General features: G+C 37.3%; 1 protein-coding gene across 1 annotated transcript in view; it reads right to left on the reverse strand.

Moving 5' to 3' along the window:
* Positions 1-2,881: 2,881 nt before the first annotated feature.
* The window catches only part of KIAA1468 (KIAA1468 ortholog), a 63,172-nt gene continuing 43,379 nt past the window's right edge, over positions 2,882-22,674 (reverse strand). Inside the window, exons 22-30 of the mRNA XM_017738586.1 lie at positions 22,133-22,239; positions 21,455-21,554; positions 17,456-17,538; positions 16,463-16,526; positions 14,808-14,946; positions 14,296-14,412; positions 13,187-13,275; positions 8,792-8,862; positions 2,882-4,667 (exon numbers count right to left, since the gene is read on the reverse strand). Of these exons, the coding sequence (XP_017594075.1) occupies positions 4,547-4,667; positions 8,792-8,862; positions 13,187-13,275; positions 14,296-14,412; positions 14,808-14,946; positions 16,463-16,526; positions 17,456-17,538; positions 21,455-21,554; positions 22,133-22,239 (891 nt within the window). The 3' untranslated portion in view covers positions 2,882-4,546. The remainder of the gene's footprint in view (positions 4,668-8,791; positions 8,863-13,186; positions 13,276-14,295; positions 14,413-14,807; positions 14,947-16,462; positions 16,527-17,455; positions 17,539-21,454; positions 21,555-22,132; positions 22,240-22,674) is intronic.

Raw genomic sequence — 22,674 nt, forward strand, 5'->3', positions numbered from 1 at the left:
AGCAGGACTCCGCTCTGCTGCTTCCATCTCCTGAAGAGGCCTCTCAGGGGTTGTGGAATGGGAAAAATCTCTGGGAAAGTGCAGGACAAGGAGCAGCAGCACAAGACCACAGTCACAATAGTTTTGGGAATGGCAATATTCAAGTACCCAGCAAACTGTCCTATTTGCAAACACACAGTAAATGGTAGAAGAAACATTCTACCCTCTGCCCCTGTGCGATGGTGAGGTCAGAGGGTAGGGCACAGACCACCCTGACATGGGGTGACTGAGGGATGCAGTGGTGAGCACGTGCAATCCCAGTGCTTGGTGGAGTGCTGGGAAAGGAACCAGACTGACCACTGCCACGGTGTCGGCCCTTGACAACAAGTGGTGAGTCACTGTTTCAAGTCACTGACTTCTGCAGTAGAACTGCTCATGCTCAGAAGTTTCTAGGAAATGGAAATCTTCAGTCTAAGGAAGTCTTTCACCAAACTGGAAGTGTGATGGACGTTCAAGCTCAGCATGTAGTGCAGATGCCTCCAAAGATAGACGCTGTTTACTACTGACCTGCCTGTTACTAACTCTGTAAGCAGAATCATCTTTTCCTACAGCTTACCTGTATGGATGAAAACTGGCCAGCATTAAACCTAAAGGCAGAGCACTGTAGGAACAGCTTCTCTGGAAAAATGATTACCCATTCATGGTTACTCATCTGGATTAATTAACACACGATATATAAGTGTACACTGCTGACATCCAGGACCTGAGCGGCTTTATTCAACAACCATGCTCCTCTGGGCTTTTGTTGACCATTTTCATTGTCTAAACCAAATTAGCTATTGATAAGAATGTCTCTGCTAGAAATACTAGCCAAATGCACTCAGAAAAACAGTGGATCAGTTTCCTTGAAATCTTGTTGCCTTCATTCCTGTTATTCATCAGCACTTATATTTGGTGCAGGAAATTCTGTGATTCCACCTCGGATCAGTCCCATGCCAATCAGTTTGCTGTATCAATACATCAGCAACTTTCTGCTCCATGAACCTGTGATAGTACTTTGTGGTTTACTTAAATACCAACATCAGTAAGTTCCATATGGGAAATTACTTAAAACATTTTGAATGCATTATACTCACCTTAATAAATGCACTAAAATGTAGAGCCACTGACTCCTAGAACAGAAAAATGCCATTAACAGTGTCACAACAGAGACAGTAGAAATACCCCACAAATCCGCTTTTCTGCACCTTTTTGAATCATCTTATCATCCCTATGTAGCAATGAATTCCCACAATATATTACAAAACCTCTTTGTTCTTCACAATGGATGTTTTTCATGGATAATTTTTAATCTTTCAATCCATTAGCTTCCTCACCTTCCCTAGCTCCAAATCCATGCAAACACTGCTTTTAGTTCTCCTAACCACAATAGACTTTCATGTACAGTAATAGCAGGATTGTTTTTCTTCTTGGGACAGAAGGTGAGTGGGAAGAGACTGACAGAAGAAGACTGAGCAGCTTTTCTTAAGGAGCTCCCTTTATTCACCTTGATTACAAGATACAAAAAGAGCAAATTGCCTAATTTAGAGTTCTAGAAAACAATCTCTTTCAGAACAAAATACAGGCATAGTATCAATTAGCCTTATGCTCAATCTACAGAAAACATATATTCAGGCAGCCAGGTACCTTCAGCCCACTGACCACTTTAGCTTAAGAACACAAGAGTCAATATTTTAAATAAAGATACTAAGAATTTGTCTGAAATTTCACTAGGGGCAGCATGAGACCTTCAACATTTAAAATCATCAAGTTGAAGAAGTTCAGGCAATGCCAATAAAGCAAACATTTAGGCTTCTTAGAGAATCCTTACTCAGGCAGAGCCATTAGCAATTAAAGACAACCCTTAGGGGATGAACTGCTTTCTTTTAACAAAACATTTTCTCCCAAAAGGTTCACTTATTTTGAACAGGAAAGGGGGAGGGGGCGGGGGGGGAAAAGTTAATTTAAAATATTCTGGTAGTTCTTCTCATTAAATGGGTCTCTCTCTTCTGTTCCAGCCCTGAATGCTACAGTGCCATAGTTTGGATGAATATTCAGAAAAAACTCAAATATCCCCAAACACCACACGGAACAACTTTTTGCAATCTTGAAAATCTGCTCATATTTGAAAAGTAATAAGCACTTTCAAAAACTCCTGCAACCAACATATACTAACAGACACCTGAAATTTGGAAGGCAAAACTCCTGAAGACAACCTGCATTGGAAGTTTGCTGCCTACACAGTAATTTTTTCACTTCAGTAGTTACTGTGTTGCTCTTCCTGGGATCCTTGCTCAAATTCCTACAACCAGAGTGAAATAGAACCCTGAGTAGCAAAAGCTACACTTTTCAAGAGACTGAATCTATTTGGGGTAAAGATGCTACATTTATACTAACAGACTAAAGAGTCTCATCCCACTTTCTTTACAGTTAAATTGCTGTCCCAGTCTTTTGGCTTGTGCTGATTTGCAAGTTTTCCAAACACTGGATGAAGTTCAGTGTAGGTGAGCAGCCCCGCTCTGGAAAACAGAAGCTTAACCATGGATGTGTTATTTCAGTCTCATGCCTACAAAGCTGTCTCTGGCACTGCAACTGCTGGAGAAGTCAGAAAGAGAAGGAGAAAAAAGCCCCAAACCAAAACTGTAACACAGGAGACACAGGAGGAGACCCTGCATGAAAATGGCAGTGAAGCCGCATGTCTAGAAGCCAAGCACACAGAGAGGAAATTGAGCAAGTTCAATCTACCAGCTGCTATGTAAAAAGAGTTAAGGCTAAGGACTTTCTGTGCATTAGAGGTCTCTCCTGTAATAGCTCTGCTGATGTGATAATCTTATTCAGGGAAGAGCAGAAGTAACAAGACAAGGCAGGTATACAAAACTTTTTATTGACAACAGAACAATAGAGAGGAATGTCACCACTTCCCATTCCTCAGGAATGTCTCCATTTCACAGTCAGTCTGCTAAAAGCATACTTTCATGGTAATGAGCAACACAAAGGCATGGAGCTGTCTGTAACCTCCAGAAAAATGCTTCATCAGTGCAGTGTAAGGGGACGGATGGTGCGCACGTGAGCAACAGGCCCTGTCACAACACAAACGTGGCAGGCAACAGCACAGGCACAAACATGAAGCACTCAGGAGCCTCAAGTTATTTCCATTATTTCCATCTAAGGCTGATACCTGACGTGCTATTCCATCCCTATTCTGTTTCAGGAGGGAATATTTTATTCCCTCACTCTTTTTGCTTTCCCTGTCCTCAAAGATGTCCATACTTCCAGCTCAATGGTACCATGTCAGAGAATGCCTGAGCTTTTATATTTTGCTACCTCACACCAGTTCATGCATGCACTTGAGTTTACTTTCAGAAGCTTACATTGACATAGAGAGGGGGAAAAAAAGTGCTGCGTAAGAAGAAAAGGATTTAGTTGTTAATGCTTCCTTGCAAACAAAAGTATTTAGTAGTTGTTGAATATCCTCCCTGTAATGTCATTTTCAAAAAGTATGTAGTCAGTCTACTTAACATTTTAAAGAAACTGCACATCAAACTCAACATAATTTCAAATACTCCAAAATTAAATATGAACTGAAATTCAATCTAAACAACACAGTATCTTCAGTTGTCACAGTTCGCAGAACTGCACACTGAGTGCAGCTGTGAGCTGTCTCTCTCCTGCATAAGGTTTCCTCTGCCTGCAGAACTATACTGGGGACCCTGTGTAGTAGCTTACACATTTATTAACATTTATTAATTTATCATGTTTTTCCTTTACTTAATGGAAGTGCCTGTGGATGTGTGGACTTGTAAAGTGCTTTAAAATAAAACAAAAAACCCAACAAAAGAAAAGAAATCCCTCAAAAAACCACATAGATGTGAGAATTTTATCTGAAGGACTTTGTACAGCATTTACAATGTCAGCATAAAGCATTTGAAACATGAGCATTCCCTGCAGACTGATGCAGTGCAAGCAGTCTCATACATAAGATACTACAATTCCTCTGGATTCAAGATGCACAATACTTACAAAAACAACCCTAGAAGCACAGACAAATGCTGGTGGCTCTTCCTCTTCTTTTTAGAAACATAATTAAAAAATCTGCATTACTCTCTCATAATTTAAATACATAAGTAATCTCCACTTTTATTACTTCATGACAATGACTTCAAATTTACATTATTTTAAGTACCGTCAGAATAGCTCCATGTATAATACAGATATTTGCTGATATCCTGTCCGAAAATAAAAAAAACCAAAACCTTCCACTATATAAAAAAAATTATGCTGGAAAGACAAGAACACAGAACAGGGACTTGGTACAGACTATGATTTCAGTTTTATATCAACCACAGTTAACCCAAAATTAACAGATACACAGCGATATTCAAAAGCAGTGCAAATATCTTTGGAGGTTAGAATAAAATTATACTACAAGAACATAAGACAGAAGAAATTAAAAGGCAAGTACTTCAAGTACAGGAACCAGTCTCTGTGAGGTCCACCTTAGTGTTAGCTGGGAGTTCCTTTTCCCATCTTACTTCTTCCTCTGGAACACATTAGCCAACATTGCACCTGATGTAGTCAGCTGACCCATTTTGTTCAAAAACTTGGTCTTTGTATCTTCACTCACCAGGCTCGCTGCAATTGACATTGAGCTAGGAAAAGAAAACATTTAGTGGCATAAGACTACAAATTAAAAAGAACGTTATGCTGTTATGTTACTTATTAAGCAATTAAATTGTCTTTGTGTTTCAGAGGTTTCAACAAAAAAGACCAGTCTGTGAAGAAGAATTGAAAACCCATCACTACTTAGTTCCATATATACACTGTTAAATTGATTATAATGTGTTCACAGTGCCTGTGAAAATGGTAAAATATTTTTGTGCACACTAATTTTTAGTAGCTTTGTATGTCACCACACTAGCATTCGCTACCTGTTTGGGAATTGCTGTAGTGACAAATACCTCTGTGAAGGACTGGCTTTGCCTTCTCACCAGAAATGTCAATCCTTATGTTTATTTAGTCTAAGTTCAATACAATTAGTTCAGACACAGACCTTTCTAACTCAAGTACCCTGCCTCCAACAGTGACCATTAGCAGATGTGTACAGAAAAGCAAAAGCAAGGTAAGTACAAAACAGAGAGCTCTCTCCTTAATTTTCAACTGTATTTTCCAACTACTTGCACCCGAGCAGAGTTGAAAATTGGTGAGGATTTTCAACCTAGTAACTCTCAATAAATCTTTATTTTACATTACTTAATCAGCTTTCCTTTGATCTCCTTATAAATTTCTTGCAAACCCCACTCTGAGTCCTACTGGGTCAGCCTCTTGATGGGTAAGGAGCTTCTCCTTCTGGTTGTTGTCAATGTGGCTCCTGTTACCTGTGCTTGGATGTTCCTACTTGAGACATACTAGATAGGACAATAGAGAGTCCGTAGGTTTCCCACAAACTGGACTGGAAGGAGCAATCCAATCAATGCTGAAGCTACAAGATGCTAAGCTTTGAACAATATGTTAAGAAATTATCCTAATGCTGTGAAATTTACAGATTTTTTTTTAAATTAACAACATATCAGTGAGCTCAACTTCAGATATATATGACTGTTTAGCACAGCAAGAGTCATCTGTCTCAAGACAGAGCAGATACACATAGCAGGAATATTAATAAATATTCCATATTTCCTATATTTGTAGTCAAAATGGCAAGCGTTTTTCAACATTAGACAAGGACAGTTTTAGAAAACACCACCAAATAAATTCTCCCTTGTGAACTCAGCATGGACTCTGCATTTCAAAATTATAGCTAAGACCACAAAATCTGTCTTACTGGCAAAGGCCAGATTGCAGGAACTGACCTTTCAGTCTGAAAAGTTATAAACAGTTCTGTTAGATACACTTGCATCAAGGAGATCAAACTGAAGTTAACTCTGAATTGTTTCAACAGAACTTGAATGATTTCTTCAAAGGTAGAAGGGATGCACCCAGTACTTTCTCCCATTTCACACCACAAAGAAAAGATGTTTAGTGATAACGATTTCTGGTTCTTTTTAAAGCACCTTAAAAATAAAGGGGAAGCTTTTCACTAAAGCTGTACTGTGGATTTGCAGATAGTTTAATTATAAACTTCTAAAGTAAAATATTTATTTCAGGAACAATCAGGCAGCCAGACATCTTTGGCTTGATTAAACATCTCCAGTCAACTAATGAATCACATATTTACAACTGATAAAACTCAGCAGAGAAATTACTGCTACTGTAAGATGGATGTCTTCTGAAATTCCCTTTGATTTCATGATAAAGCAAGGCCATATAAATGATGTAAATAACAGTTTACACTATCAGCTGGTTAAGGACAAGAAGCTATCTCAGACTATGAGGTATCCTGGAATTGTTTGTAGCTACAAAAACTTATTTAGGAAATACTGTACATTCCAAGCATTAGCAGCATTAAGAAAATAAAACTGCTCACTTCAGAAAAGAAAGCCTAGCAACTGGTGACAAACCTGTAGTTTTAAACAAACTGTGCTTTCATTATTCTAATGATCCCATATAAGTTTGAGAAAAACAAGGAAGTATTCCATTGATTTTTGAAACAGTTTGGGGGTATCAGCCATCTGATGTCAAAAATTAAAAATCAACAACTGCAGAGTCAAGTTGTTCATGTTTTCTAATACTATGTAACTGTAAATAGAAACATAATCCACAGCACCCAGCATACTTAAAAATTTAAATATGCCCCCAAAGTACTTCCATTACTATGCAAATTGAATATTTAAACTTAGTAAAAATTAATATGGAATGGAATAATTTGAGTCTCACACCTTTAAAAAATAATCAAAGAACCCAACACAGCAATAGTATATCTTGTTAGAAACAATCAGCCCCACAGAAAAGTCCTTGCATTTATTCATTATTTAAAAACCCAAACAAAACCCAACCCACAAACAATGTGTGAACATCAAATTTTTTCCTGGTGTGTAGATGAATCTGATGTTAACACAGAGTTCTGCCTGTTTTATGGGGAAGCTCTAGGCCAAAACAAACATTCCTGGTGGGCATTTTATAACAATCAGTTTGAAACATAAGTTGTTGCCCATGATTGAAATACCTTGTTAATTACTAAATAAAATGTTTAACAAAATTGGCTATCCAATACTTAAAATTGCAAAGTTCTGAAAAAACCTATTTCTTTGATCCCATATCATTTAACCAACTTTTTCTAAGAGTAAAGGGAAAAGACAAGATAACATCTTATGATTGCTTTTGCATCCATTTTGATTTCTGTACATGCATTCCCATGCTGTTAACAAACCCCAGTGATTTATATCCCAGTTGCATTTAAATCCTTTGTCAAATATGTATTTGTCACTGAAATTAGGAACTGAAATTAGCAAAGGCTTAGCAAGAAAACAGAGATATTTATGTATATGAAAAGGTCATTTCTTCAGTGGTAAAATATTTCTTGTTAATTTTGTACAGTACAAGACTGCAACCATAGCCTGATTTTGAATAAGAAAGGGGAAGGCTAATTAAAGAACAAAGGAACACATTGCGAAGACTTATCCTTTGCATATCTTAGTTTTCAGCAGCTGCATTCTAGAAGAAAATACACTAGATGTTGTATCAGGTTTGGATTTTCTGTTTCTGCAATGGCTTAATAGGACTGACTCTGATTTTGAAGTATTTACTACTAGTAAAGCCTGAAGTATTTTACGTCGTGCATGAGAGACTGACCCTTTTTCTACTTCACGCTTCTGTTCAATTCTTGTACACCTGTCCCACTTTAGTCATTCTCAAACTACCAGTTGCTTCCAGGACGATGGGCAAGCTCTTTCAAGAAGTAAATTCTATCAGTTTCTTACAGATAAGGAAGCATGACATGAACAAGCTTAAATAACTGTCTCAATTCTCGTGACAAAGTATTGTGATTGAGAACAGATTCTCTATTCAGATACCCTCTCACACTCTTCCTGGCAACACTGCTAAGGATTTATTAAGCTATACAACAATCCACAAGAATTTACCTGCTGGCATGTCATTCCAGGCAATAAGCAGGCAACAGAGCACATACAACCCATTGTAATGACACTGAACTTTCCGAATTTCCATGTCCCACGTGGGTCTGTTGGTTACTTTTGTTATCAGAAGTGCACACATACGATACCATCTCTACCATGTGAGGCAAATGGATGCACATGCACCATGTGTCTGATGCCTCCCTGGAGAGCCGGGTTTGCTCTGTTTGTGGAAAGGATGTTTTACCAAAGTGCAACACAGGTGGCATTTTCCCAAAGGCAGCATACTTCCTAGCCAGCACACTCAGTTGATACACTGAAGAAACTGTTCTCATGTGCACCAGTCACACACAAACCAGGACAGCAGCCTGAAGCAAGCCATTCCCAGAACCAGAACAATTCCCTCAGCCTGCAGGCTGCCACCCCCATGGGTGGCAAAGTGTCTGCTACATACACTGCTCTAAGCACTTAGCCAGGTACTCCCTGCTTTCTCCATTCAGGACAGAAATTTAAATACTGCTTTAAATGAATAAAAAATTGAGAACAAAGAACATAATCCCTATAAAAAAATTTGTTGTCCTGTGTTTTACACTGAAGACAGAAAGAACCACTTTATTAAAGTTTCTAAAATCTGTTTTCAAATACAGCATATGTCAGTGCAGGATTTCAGGTCACAAACCTTGGACACCATTATGGAATACACTCTGCAGAACTCTCCAGAATTACTCCGGAGGTGCATAAAAAAAGGGAAGTGGAAGTCTTACCCTTGTGGTTCTTGGACGGTCTTGTTTTCCACTTTCTGTTCACATTCTTTTATCATAGAACTCAAAATAACCTAAGACACATAAGGAAGAGAGAGATACATGACATTTGACATTCTTCCTTTAACATTAATACTTCTTATGAAATCTACTCTGCAAATGATTCTGACATTAGCAGAACTGTTCAAAATGTTTCCCTGTTTTTTTTTCAAGTGCCTTTGAGTTCCAGTTATCTGATAATGCCTTGTGGTTAGAAACAACAAAAACGTTCAAAACAACTTAAAGAAGAAAACATTTTCCAAATAGTTACAGAAGTTCAAGACTCCCTCCTTTTACCTTAGGCTTTTAAAAACAAAGTTAAAGCACTCACTTCTGTGACACACTATTATCTTCATGAACATTATGCATGAAAGAAAAAGCAAGAAAAAAAAAAGTGTGATGGCATCCTAAGACAACCTCTTAATGGAAGGAAGTGCTAAAATCAACTCAGTATCATTCCACTGGTGCCTTCCAGAGTTCCTATGACTCCTGGCTTTTTTCCTTTATTTAAGCAATTACAGTGCTAAAGGTTTCTGCAGAGTATTTAAGACTGAAAACACCTCCGCACTGACATTTTTAGATTTCTCCAAAAATAAAGGAATGATTCCTAATAGTAGGCTTTAAAAAAAAAGAGTAAAAAAACCCTACAATTAATTCATGGGACAGGTAAATGCCTCCCTGCCCTGCTCACAACGGTACTGTTTTAAAACATTAAGACAAAAGCATTTGAAACATTTAGGCAAAAGAGTTAGAATGCAAAGTATGAAACTATAAATATATATATATATACACACACTGCATAAATGGAAAATTCCTCTGCTCACAGCTCAGAAAAAAGCTAAATATTTTTTTAAGACACTAAATTTAAAATCTAAAAGCTACAAGCAATTAAAATTAGTAGTGTCTTACCAAACCTGAATATATACAACAAAGGAAAAAACCTATTTCCAATCTCTAAAATACAGATCAGTCACTAATGGTTACTACCAACTGGTAACTATTTTTAAATGTATTTGTATACATTAAAATGCTGGTTTCTGTCAAGTCACTTTGGACATCTGCAGCACAACCATTAATTACACTGATAAAATGTGGCCTGGTCTGCAGATCTGTGCCACTGCTCACTGTATTTCTCCACAAGTATTACTTCAGCATTTTGAAACATTTTAGGTAGCAGGTGTTACATACCCTCGAGTGTTTCAGAGAGTGGCATTCAAACTGGACTATAGCTCTTCCTGCTAAATTTGCTGTCCTCCATTTACATAAAATGTTATACAAATACTTAATGCTCAAGAGTACAGAGGTACAAGAGAAATACATTCAGAATTCCAGAGAAAAAGCAAGCTTTTTGTTCTGTATCAAAAAAGCCCTGAAATTTCTAAGCACAGTCACCATAGTTTTTGTTACTCAGCATTTCTACCTGTGCAGTGGATGTTCCAATATCAACAATATAAAGTCTTGATCAAAGAGGAGAATAATTCGTCAAGGACCCAGGATCATTTCAATAACACGATGGAGTTCCCATCCATTGCACAGCTCCTTCTGGGAAGGCTGTGTAATTCTTGGATGAAGTGGAGCAATTTTTCCCTCTTCCCCAAATTAATTTCTAAATTTCCACATTATGGCTTTGCATATACTGCTCAGAGCTATTCCCTTGGGTTCTCTTTATTTGGTCATAGGACTGATTATGAAATTGCATCTCCTTAGAGAGAGATATTTTAGAGCACTAACTATATTTAGGGACACTTAAGAGACTTAACATGTTTAAGTCTTATAAACAATACTGCAGTATATGGACTAAATATTTTTATCAAGTACTGACGCACTATCATGCAACTCAAATCCAGTTACTTTGAAAGCCCATAGAAGGCAAGTGGAAAACAAGGAAGAAGGGACTTGACATTGAACTAGAGACGCTGGTAAAGTATCTGAATGTTTGCACAAGGTGAAATGTTTCTTTTAAAGATGAGAAGGTCTGACCTAAATTCCCAACTTACACTTTCATTTATACGAAAGAAAGGAAAACAAGCATGAGGTATGAGTGGTAAATGCTGCCTGACAGGACCACACAAGCCAATTCCACAATGTTACCTTTCCAAGAAGAGCATAAACTCTGTACTGACACTAGAGCTAAGGCTCTGTAATTTAGAAAATGTGTGTTTGTCAAGTGATATGCCATTTGAATAACACCACAGTAGCCAAAATAATGAAAAAAGGCTTAGTTCTGTTTATGCAAATGTCTAATTATTTGAGCCAGTAAATGGCATTCATTTCAGAAAACATGATTTTAAGAGAGAAGGCTACCAAGACAGACACTAGAACTCACTGGGGCCTCAAAAGCCTCTATCATGATGCCTACAAACATCCTGTTGAAGCAGGAAGCTGATCAAGCACCAGATACCCATTTATACAAAAAAATGGATAAAAATTGTAAAGCCTGTAGTGAGTTTTCTAGCCCACTGGAGCAGGAGTAAATATTTTTAATTTTATATTTCTCTCTGGCTAAAAAAACAAAGCACTTGGCATCATGCCTGAAGTCACACACAGTAATGCAGAATGTGGTAATGGAGGATTGAGAGCTGTCTTTACTTACTGATTTATTTTTAATCCTATTCCAGTCCTCAAACTCAATCAAACCTCTTGTTCTAATTCAGGGCATCTTTTGAACTGTCTCTTTAAATCTTAGAAGTTACATTAACTACAAAAGTGAAGCAGCAGTATTTGTATCAGTGATCCTATTAGTGAAAGAAAATGAAACTTTTGCCTACTGCAGCTTTCAGACATATGCTTAAGACTTCCCAGTCCATCTTCCAGCTCTCTCTGAACACAGAGTACCTATCACTGCCACATCTCCAGTGCTGCCTGTAGTAAGGAAACACAATTCTGTTGCCTTTGAGTGATGCTCAGGTGACTACTGTTCCTTCCAACTCAGCCTCCTCGACTCAGATTCTTTCCTTTCAGGTTGAAAAGTTCTTCCAATAATATACAGAAAATAAGATTGATACTACAGGCTTTTAGATAGAAAATGTAACTGGAAGAAGAAACTTTGTTACTGAATATAAGAACTTAGGACTCCTAGAGAATACAGTAATCTCAATTCAGTCACTTTTGCAAACACATGGAAAATAAATTAATTTTCTCACATACAAAGTAATTCATGAAAGTGCAGTATTAACCTTCAAAGACTACAACAATATTCCTCTATACATTCTGATTAAATCTTTTCCTCCGTTCCTTGAAATGTCCATCCTGTTAAGATTTTCCCCAACATGCAACTAAATGACATCTCTTTGTTTCAATCTCTGTTAGTATTCAACCTCTTCAAGGATGTACCAAAAAAGTACATATGGCCAAGAATTTCAAGTTGCTCAAGTTGACTTCTTCAGCTAACTTTTTTTGTTTTTTGCTGCTTTCTGTAAGCTCCCACTACCAGAGAAGATCTTGTTCACTCCCATGTTGTCCTGTCTGCTTCTTTTAATCTGCTCTTTACAATTCACAGAATCACAGTGGCTGAGGTTGGAAAGGACCCCTGGAAGATCATCTGGTCCAACTCCTGCTCAAGCAGGGCCATCTGAAGCCAAATGCCCAGGAAGAACATGTCCAGATGGCTTTTGAGTATCCAAGCACGGAGACTCCACAATCTTTGGACAATGTGTGCCACTGCTCAGTCATTCTCACAATAAAAAAACCCCCCAACTCTGCCCATGGTCTCTGCTCCTGTCACTGGGCACCACTGAGAATAGCCTGGCTCTGTTCTCATTGGACCTTCTCTTCAGGTATTATCTGTACACTGATAAAATTCACCCAAGCCTTCTCTTCAGCAGGCTGAACAGGCCCAGCTCTCTCATTCTCTCCTGCAGCCCATCACTGGACTCTCTCCACTAATACCATGCTTCTGTACTGGGGAGCCCAAACTGGACACAGTACTCCAGATATGAAGTGTATCCCAGGTATTTTAGGACTCTACTTCCCTAATCCTTAATAGTTTCTTCCCCGCACTGCACCAAGTTTCATCGGCATTTCCTTGGATATATTGTAGCCAGTGATTTTAGTGTATCCTTTGTTTGATTAACTTAAGGACGGTAAAAATGTTTCCTTTTTCTTCAGTCTAGGAAGACCTGTGTTTTTACATGCATTTCTAACAATTGAGTATTTGTCTGCAGAGGTCCTCAGCTTCGAAATACATTTTACAAGATTTCACTGGTGTTGGAATCATGTGACCCTTATAAAAAAACTCCTCAATGCCATGTTTTGATACCACTTATGAGCAGCTCTCCTTAACTTCTGGTTTTAAATCCCATTACATTTCAACTTCTGCCACCTACATCTCATACTCAGTTAGTAAACACAGCTGCTCACCTCATGCTCTGGAGAGAGATGTTCCATGTCAGTTCGTAAACACTTCAGTCCTGGTAAAAAGTGATTTACCATTAAATCCTCTGAAATAACTAAAATCCAGGTTGTTAAGGTATTATAAGGATTGCCTTCTGAAATTATACTTTTTTGTTTTCTGTCCTCTGATAATGTTGTTCTATGGAACACAAGGACAGTAGCAAAACTAAGAAAATGGAATAGCATTTGACACTTCATGACTCATAAAAAGGAAAAAAGATCTTAAACATATTTAACATAATGTATTTCATACATCCATACAATTATTTTAATATTTTTTCTTGATTTATTGGTTAAGTTTAAGAGTTTTGTTTTTGCAGCTTTGTTTCTTAAAGGATCTATGGGATTCCACTGTATGGGGTCTGGCTGAGCTGGAGTTCATGTTCTGCACAGCAGCCCTCAGTGCTGTGCTTTGCACTGGTACCTAGAAAGGTGTTGAGAACACAGCAGTGCTTCGGCTACGGCTGAGCAGTGCTGGCACAGCATCAGTGCTGTCTCTCAACATTCCCCCCATCAGCAGGCTGGGGGTGGGCAAGATCTTGGGAGGGGACACAGCCTGGACAGCTGACCCAAACTGACCAGAGGGATGTTCCATACCATATGATGACTGCTCAGATATAAAAAGAGAAAGTGGGAATGGGGGCAGGGTCCATTTGTTATTATGATGTTTGTCTTCCAGAGCAACTGCTACATGTGCTGAAGCCCTAACTCCCAGGAAATAGCTGGACATTGCTTGCTGATGGAAGATAGAGAATAAATCTTCTGTTTTGCTTTGCTTCCATGCATGGCTTATGCTTTATTAAACTGCCTTTATTTTGACCAATGAGGTTTTCCTCCATCTGATTTTCTCCCCCACCCTCACTCCATCCTGCTGAGGAGGGGAGTGGGAGTGGTTTGGTGGGCACCTGATGTCCAGCTAATCCATGATATTCACCATCTCTGAAAACCTCTCCCTTATGCTGAATAGATCATGTTTTACATCACAGATTCAAAGACAAACTTATTTATTTCCCAAATATTAAACTTCTCTCAGCACCAGAGAAATAACAGCTAAACTTCCCCAGAAAAAAGGATACAACAACAGGAAAGAGCACTGTAGGATTCAAACAGGTGGGTAGCGATATCCAGTCTCTTCGAATCAACAGACTGCTGGTTGTTGACCAAGGCTAACTTGTGCAAGTGCGGAATAACAACTGGAAAAGTAAATACAGAAGTAAGTTGTGGTTCACAAGTACACAAGTGGTACACAAGTAAGTTGTCTGCTTTCCACAGACTTGTTTAGCATTAAACAGGTGCTATGCAGCAACTGCAGGCACCTGAAACTTCACACATCAGCATGCAAGAACTGCAAACAATTGCTTTTGATGGGATTGCCCTTGCACATTTAATGGATTGACTCAAACTTGAAATAAAAATTTGTGGTAGCACCACCTAAAATAAAAAGATACCTTTGAGTATCTTTTTATTATTACCTTTGAAATAGTAACTGTTTGCAGAAGAAAAAGGAAAACCCCTTCATATAACCAGCATACCTATTAGCTTTTGGACAGAGAAAGGAAGACTGCATCTTCCCATGAATGCAACTTACATTCGTCTCTAAATCTGGGCTCAGCATTAGGTCCAACTCTTCCAAATGTTTTTATGATTTCTGTATGTAAAGAATATTGGTCTTGATACTGAGGGTCCTCCAGGAAAGATGCCAGCTGCATTTTTACTCTCTCCAGAAGCTTAAATATTTCCAGAGAAACAGAAAACACAAAAGAATGAAGATGCTAGAAATTGTTAAGATTGGTTCAGAGTATGTTTATAACCTTCCATATTTCAGATGACAGATCTTAGACTTTTTTCTAATTTACAGATTTTTTTCTAGCAGATGTTCCAAGCTCATAAATGCACCTCTATGTTTTAAAGACTGTTTCCAGGGTTTTAATCTGATCTATCTTTTAACAACAGACAGGTGCTTCCATACAGCTGATCTTTCCTCCTGAGGTTTCCTTGAGTCTGATACTCTCTTTTGTACCTCCTATTACAGTTTCCCTCTTACTACTAATAACTACAGAGTTTTCCTGTTTAATTACAACTTAAGTAATGGAGTTTTTTGTAATGTATCTCAATTAATAGGCTGAAAATGTTGTTGCAGAGGACAGAGATTCAAAAGTAACCATCACAAAATCAATGGAATTAAAAAGATTTCTTCAGCAAAAGGCTAGAAAACTGAAAATGACGAAGTTGAAAAAGTAACATTTTATGATACATTTTGGAAGGTGCTATCACCTCCGTACTCTAAGGCTTATTATAATTAGTGCAATGGATACAGTAATTTCTGTGTGGTAGCAAAACAATATTCTTCCCAACTGATTATAGGCATGCATTCCAACCTACAAAATTCTAACTTTTCCATCTTCCAAGTACGTGTGAGTCATCACTGACTTGACTCACATTACTCACATTTCCTCAAACACATTCTTTTAGAATGTGTTGAAATTACGGGAAGAATGCAAGCTCTGCAAAAAGCTGCAAGGACTTACAGAAGCAATTGGATTGCACAGTTGTTATATGAAACAAAATCCAGCTTTCTACTGCTTACAGCAGAATCCTGAGTATCTTCAGAATTCTTATCTTTTACCATAGTATCATCATTTAAAAAACAAGAAGGAATTGCATCTCTACATTATCTTCAAGGAATACTTTGGTAATGTCATTATGTCCTTCAGTGCCATCTCAGACACCAAGGGCTAAACCAGCAGATATGACTGGAACAACAAGAGTCTTGTGCTCTTCTAAAGTACTTGGGAGCCAAGCAGGATATCCTAAAGCATCTAAAATAGTACAAGATACTTATGCAGACGTTTTTGGTCACCATTTTAAAATAGAACTATTTCATTTGGAAATAACTGAGTTAGATTTCACAACTGTACTGGAGAAGGTTTTAAAAAACATTCTGAGCATGGGATTTACCATCTTCTAGCACAGGCCTCCCCTCTACTTATCTGTCTCTGTTTGTTTATGTTTGTTTGAGATTTAGAAGGAAATGCTTTTGTTAGTTATGAGGGCTGGTTTGTCTAAAAAAAAAAAAAAAAAAAAAAAAAAAAGGCCATTGCAAAACCAGAAAGCATTTTGGAAGAGAATATGACAACAAAAGAAAGAAAGAATTTATGAGTTGCCCTTTCTTTTACCCTGGATTTATAAAAAAGTCATCCACTTCTTATGCTACAAGAACACAGGTGGCAACAGGCATCTTACCTCTCTCTGAGTAACAGTTTCCATGATGGTCCCAAAAGCAGGGATTGTAGCAATCCTTACTGAACTACAATGGAAGAACAGTCTTTAAGATGTATTCAACACCAAGAACAAAATGACTTAAAGCAAAATTTAAAAATTAGTACTTTTAAGTTACATTAGTTTCTAGCAATGACAAAAAAAAAAAAAAAAAGCAGACCAGGAAAAAGACAGGATTAACTCAAGGTCTCAGTCTGACACTCACAATTCAGGATCACTGGACAAGGTAACAAGGGCCGGAGCAACCCGCTTGTCAACTAATGCTTCACTCATGCCTCGAAGAGTCAGCTGTAAACCAGTCAACATGCAATAAAAAACGCTTTGGTAAACTTGAAGAACTGGGTTAGCTGTGACTGAGGATGGGCAGGCAGACTCTTGGGGTTGTTCTTGGTTTAGTCACCCACACAAGACTTTAAAGCCACTAAGACTCTACTCATGCTGTAGCATCTGTTAGTAACAAATTGTTAGTGAGATTAGCAAAGCATCCCTCTTTAGCTTGAAAGAAATACCACATCAGAATGTCCAGGAAATGAAGTGCCACAGTTGTCTATCAGAAATGAGATGCAGCCAAAACTACTTTGCATTTCATTAATGCAGATGATACTTAATTTTGCAGCAGCAGCAAAGCTGATAGCATTAGTGAATAATAGTATCCAGCTTTCTGCTAGAAATGATGTAAGCAAATTTGAAAACTAACAACATGATTAAATATAGAAAACAAAAACAAAAATTAAATTACATGGATTTAAGTTTTCTATTTAAAGTTTCTTCAGCATTTTTATACAGTTTAATTCCAGGTGTTGCAGTAAAGCTTTTTATTTAGAAATAAGTGATTTAAAGGTTACTTTCCTTTAAAAGTAATTCAATTTTTGTTCAGCTAGATTAAGAGACATAACTGATGGTTATTTCTTTCTATGTATTAAGAGGGATGCTAGGTATATAAGACAGGGAACTTACATTTCAGGGTCACTGGAGAGAGTAATGAGAGCAGGAACAACTCTCTGAGCTACCAGAGTTTCATGTACCCCCTTCACCAACAGCTGAATGGTCGGAGCAGGGGGGTATCACAGGTGATGCACGGAAAGAGCGAGCACAGTATCATGGGAAGAAGAACGGCACAACCAAGAGAGAGAAAGAAAAAACACAAAAAGCAAACCAAAATTAGAAGCTAAGCAAATACTGCTACACTAGAGCTTCATAAATGCAAAGGAGTGAAGAAAGCTAAAGTGGTCTGGCAATCAGCACAAACATGACAAATTCAACAATACAATGTTTTCTCTATTTTCAGATATTTTAAAACTTGAACTCGACCCTTTAGCAAGTAACTGCATGTCTTATTTCAGATACTAATGTAATTATGTATTACAGTTATAAATAAAGTTATGCATAAATAAGTACTAAAGCAATGTCAATTTGAATTTGACCATTTCATGTAAATGCTGTTCCTAACTCAATACAACAGCATTTATCATAGTGGGTGGCTGTCACATGCAATACGGAAGTCTTGACTAGGCCAGATGTATGCAGATTTCCCCACACTGAGTGCTACCTTTCACACCTTTTACAACATGACAAACAGCACCTTCCCAGATGCCAAAAAGCTTTCCTGAAAGTCATTCAGGACTACTTGATATTTAACTACCATCCAAGCAGTATGCATGCTGGTCTATGCAGGCAGAAAACGGAGAATCCTTAAATTATCCATGAAGTGTATTTCCTCAAGTCTTTTTGCAAACTAAGAGATATATTTGTTGCAGTGCATCCCAAATGTTAAAAGCTTGAAATCACAGTAAAATTCATTATCCCTGAACACAACAAAGTTGTTTGAATCCAGATGTTCCCAGGCAATTTTTTTACATTACCTATGTAGCTATACACAAGCATTTGCTGCATATATTGCAGATGTCCTTTACATGCTTTATTCCTATGAAAACCTACTAATTTTCAAAAATGTCAAGCTGCAAATTTTTTTCATATTCAACAGAATGGTGGGTTTTGTATTCATCAATAAAAATAGGAAAGATTCAATATTTACATTTTGTGTCTCATGTAAGGAAGTCTGCATGTATTTGCTGGTTTTAGGAGATAAATATAAAAAGCTTATCAGTAAGTTTATGTGAGAAATATGAAATGTCTTTTTAATATTTAGCTGTAGTCTAATTACTCATATTGCATAATGAACACAAATTAAATTCTAAGATCTTCCCCTGGGAAAAGTGGTAGCTGTCAGTTTATCAGTACCAAAACCAGGCATTATTTATTTACATCCTCTAACTAGAGAAGATTTTACATTCAGCTATTTGTTAGAATATTCCTGCTTTACGAACTCTGAATTTAAACCAAATTAAGTTGTGAAAGATTGGAAGGAACCTGACTTTGCAGAAGCTTCCATATAAAGCAGTCATTCTTATTAAGCAACATTTGTGTGTGCCTGTATGTGAATGCATGCATGAGTGCACACAGACATAGAACAGAGTGTGGCCTCACAGACAGTAACTGGAGAAGGAAGAATGGGGAGAAGCAGAGTAAAAACATAAGACACTGTTGCTGCAAAGCACCTGGAGGAGCAAAGTTGCAACATCCTATACTTGTTATTCAGAAAGTATTAGGATGTCAGTTCAACTACAACATTTTAACATTAATACATTTCACAATTATTTACACTGGCAAGAACTCCAAGCGCCAATCTGTTGAGTTCAGGGGCTACTCTTCAAACAGCTCTTAAGGACATAGCTCGCTGTTTGCTTGTGATGGTTTTACTCTCATATACAGCTTTACTAATTTTCATATTTATTAAAATAGAGAATGCTTATAATTTTCAATCCTGGACAAACAGGGACTTGAGTTTTCTTTACCAACCTTCATTTTGAGAAAAGCCTAGCAGTTATACAGTGCTTTGAAAAAAAAAAAAACCAAACACTTGGGATTTGTATAATTAGCAAATAATGTAGAATGATCTCAGCTTCATTCCCTTCTGGTCTGCCACATTTCTAAGTATGGTAAAGCATGATAAACAGATGCGTTCCATCATACAGAAAGTAAAACATGCTTTATAATACAAGTGTCATTCTGAAGATGTGTGCCTAGCCCTGAACCCAAACAGACCAGCAAAGCTTATGTGCTTCACATTCAAACCAGAGCAATCAAATCTGTTTGTATCAGCATTCAAATGGAAACTACTGACCAAAAACATTAATACAGAAGCAACAGGAACAGCTGGATGAGCAAAGCCATGTAGCAGCACGTAAGGTTAGAGTGAGACAGACAATGTAAATTGTTATCTTGTTTTGATTCCTCTAAATCATTACTTATGCATATTAGAGCTTAAAAATGGTAGCACAAAGCTTCCTGCCCCAAAGGAGCAAAGGAGTGGAAAGGCCCCACATCACTTCTGTGTCCTTCCAACCCTTAACAGACTGTAAAGGTTTGGCAAAGCAGTTGGGCCTGCACTCTCCATGCTGCTCAGAATCTTAACTGTTCTCATATAGCTGTCCTGCAGGTCACATACTCTTCATCGTATTATCTAATCATAAATGGGCTTTGCCATTCAGCAGCCTCTGGGTGATAGAATCTTCCAGTAGTGAAACCAACTATTACCACCTCTTTGCTTAGGTGACTTCCCAAATTTACATAATGCCACGTATAAATACATATGCTATGGCTATCCAGGAAATGGCAATATGCTACTATTTTCAAGTAAGAAAAGCATCTAAAAGAAAGCTGCCTAGGCTTTAGTTAAAATTGAAGTATGCTAAGAAACAAGATATGAAATAGCATGCATAGACTGCTTAAAAATAATCAACATGCAGCTGAATTTGAAAAGAAGATGCAACAACGACAACAGCCTGTTGTAACTGAGGTCTTTCACATGTTTGGCTAATGTTTATTAGGGAAAAAAAAGCTTATTATTACAAATATGATATAAAAATTGCTTTTGTGAGATGGAAACTATGCAAATACATTTTAAGGGTGTCCAAAAATTGCCATCTCCTTTTTAAAAGGAGGGGCAAAAAAAAACCCCAGAAAAAAAGGACCTTGTTGGATGTTTTTAACTGAAGTCTAAGGATGGAGCTTGCTGTGGTTGTTTACTGTTCTCTCTGCTCTGACTTGCAGAGTGCTAGTAAAGAAAGTCAATGGGTAAGTTAAGTGCTCTTTTTTTCTGAGGCAGACTTGAGATTAATTTTTGCAAATGGATACAAGATGTTCAGGTTCAGCTAGAGGTCCCCTGCAAAGCTATCCAAACAAGTCAATGTAGAAGAAATGCACAAAAAAAGAGAGAAGGAGAAAGTAATGGTGATTAGAATATACGTTTCTAACATGCAGAGGACAAACAGTTCTCCTTGTTCAGCCAATGGAGTACATCCCGGAGTTTTTGCATATGCCTTTTAAAATGAACATGTGATGAAACAAAGGCATGATGTGAAAATAAAAACAAACTTATTAGGTATATGTTTGAGTCTTTATTCTGAACAAAATTTATAGATGTTAAGGGAAAGATGAAGCTGTCATTATGAAGCAAGTAAAGTAACTGTAAATTCTTTAGAATTCTTTTAATTTTTACAAAAAATACAAAGTTGGTTACATGTGTGTCTTCACCACCATATCTGGTACAAAGAAAACTAGTTTGAATTACAATGTAAGTGCATTGTATGAGCATACACAAGACCTACTGCAAATGGTAAGTTGTATATTAGACTACTGATGATGTGCTGTATAGCAAAAGTAAAGTTAAAACTCAGAGATGCTTATGTTCAACTACAGACCTATAGAAAGATGTGCTGTTGAACAGAGAACACATACAGAAACAACTGAACAACAACCTCCTGCTCCATCACACAGTACACAGCTTATGTCTTTGTAATTAATAAGAATGTAGCAACATTGTCTGATTGATCCCTGTTTTAAAAAATAAATTCTAGTTTTAAAAAGGTGAAAAAAAGTTTGGATAACACTTACCTCAAACATTCTAGCAGCTGTACATCGAACAAGAGCAGAAGTATGGACAACCCCATACCATAAAACAGTTAATAGCAGCTCATGATAAGCTGGGTTTGCACTAGAAGAAAACAGTTGGGTAACTGATCAAACAAAAATACTCCCAAGCCCTAGATATGTTCTTTACCTAAAAAATGCAGTCTTAAGAATTCCTTGTTCAACAAATCTAAAACTCCAGCACTTATCCATTCTGAAGGATACGAAATACTTATCTCATTCTGAAGGACTTGCAATATGTTGCAGTCTAGAAAATATGCTGCATTTTTAAGTTAATTAAAAAAACCCAAGCCCAACTTTAAGACCATAATTTTCAATGAATTATTATATTGAATACAAATACATACCTAGAACAAATGAAAATAGTATGGTAAATACAAAATTAATTTCCATTCTCAGAGTTATTTTTGTGGAAAATTTTTCTTTGGGTTTTGGTGTTCCTATTTTACATTTCAGGTTTGTTTTTTTTTTACCTGCTACATTTTTAACCTAGAAATTACATTTACACCAGGGGAAAAAAGCAAGTACACCCTTTATTCACCCAAAGCATCACAGTTATTTAAAATTACAAACATATTAGCAGCTTTTAATAAAAGCTTCTAATGTATTTAGATGTAGTCAACCCCAAGGTATATTCTTTACCCTAGTTCCACAAAGGAAGCTTTCAGGCTATCCAGAGGAGCATGGGACAGTGAAAGCATGGTCATTACATCTTCTAGGAATCCAACTAACAGCTTGCGGTCTTCTTCCTGAAAGAAGGGAAGAAGGCAGTACAGTGGTGAATGTGCTGGAAGGACTGCTGAGGTTTTAATGACAACCAACAGCTACAGAGTCAACAAACTATGAAAAAGAACAAACAAGGTTAAGCATTTAACAATTTTCTTAGGAACTTCAAAAATGTGGTTGAAGAACAAGAGCCTTTCAAAGCAAACACACAAAGAGATTGTGTTCCATCAACTAAGCACATACTCGTGCATAAATTGTTTTGCTAAAGAAACTTTAAGAACAGTACTTAAGCACATTTATGACTCCTGAAGGTTTATAATTGGTCACAATCCACTAAAAATTTGTAGGATTATGAAGAATTTCTTTTTTTCCTGTAAGGCATATATAAACTAGAACCTGACTGATCATTGCTGGAGGATTAGGTAATATTTATAGTGTGTTTGTTTCAGTACCACGTA

This window comes from Corvus brachyrhynchos, unplaced genomic scaffold (genome assembly GCF_000691975.1).
Source record: "Corvus brachyrhynchos isolate BGI_N302 unplaced genomic scaffold, ASM69197v1 scaffold237, whole genome shotgun sequence".
Lineage (NCBI taxonomy): Eukaryota > Metazoa > Chordata > Aves > Passeriformes > Corvidae > Corvus > Corvus brachyrhynchos.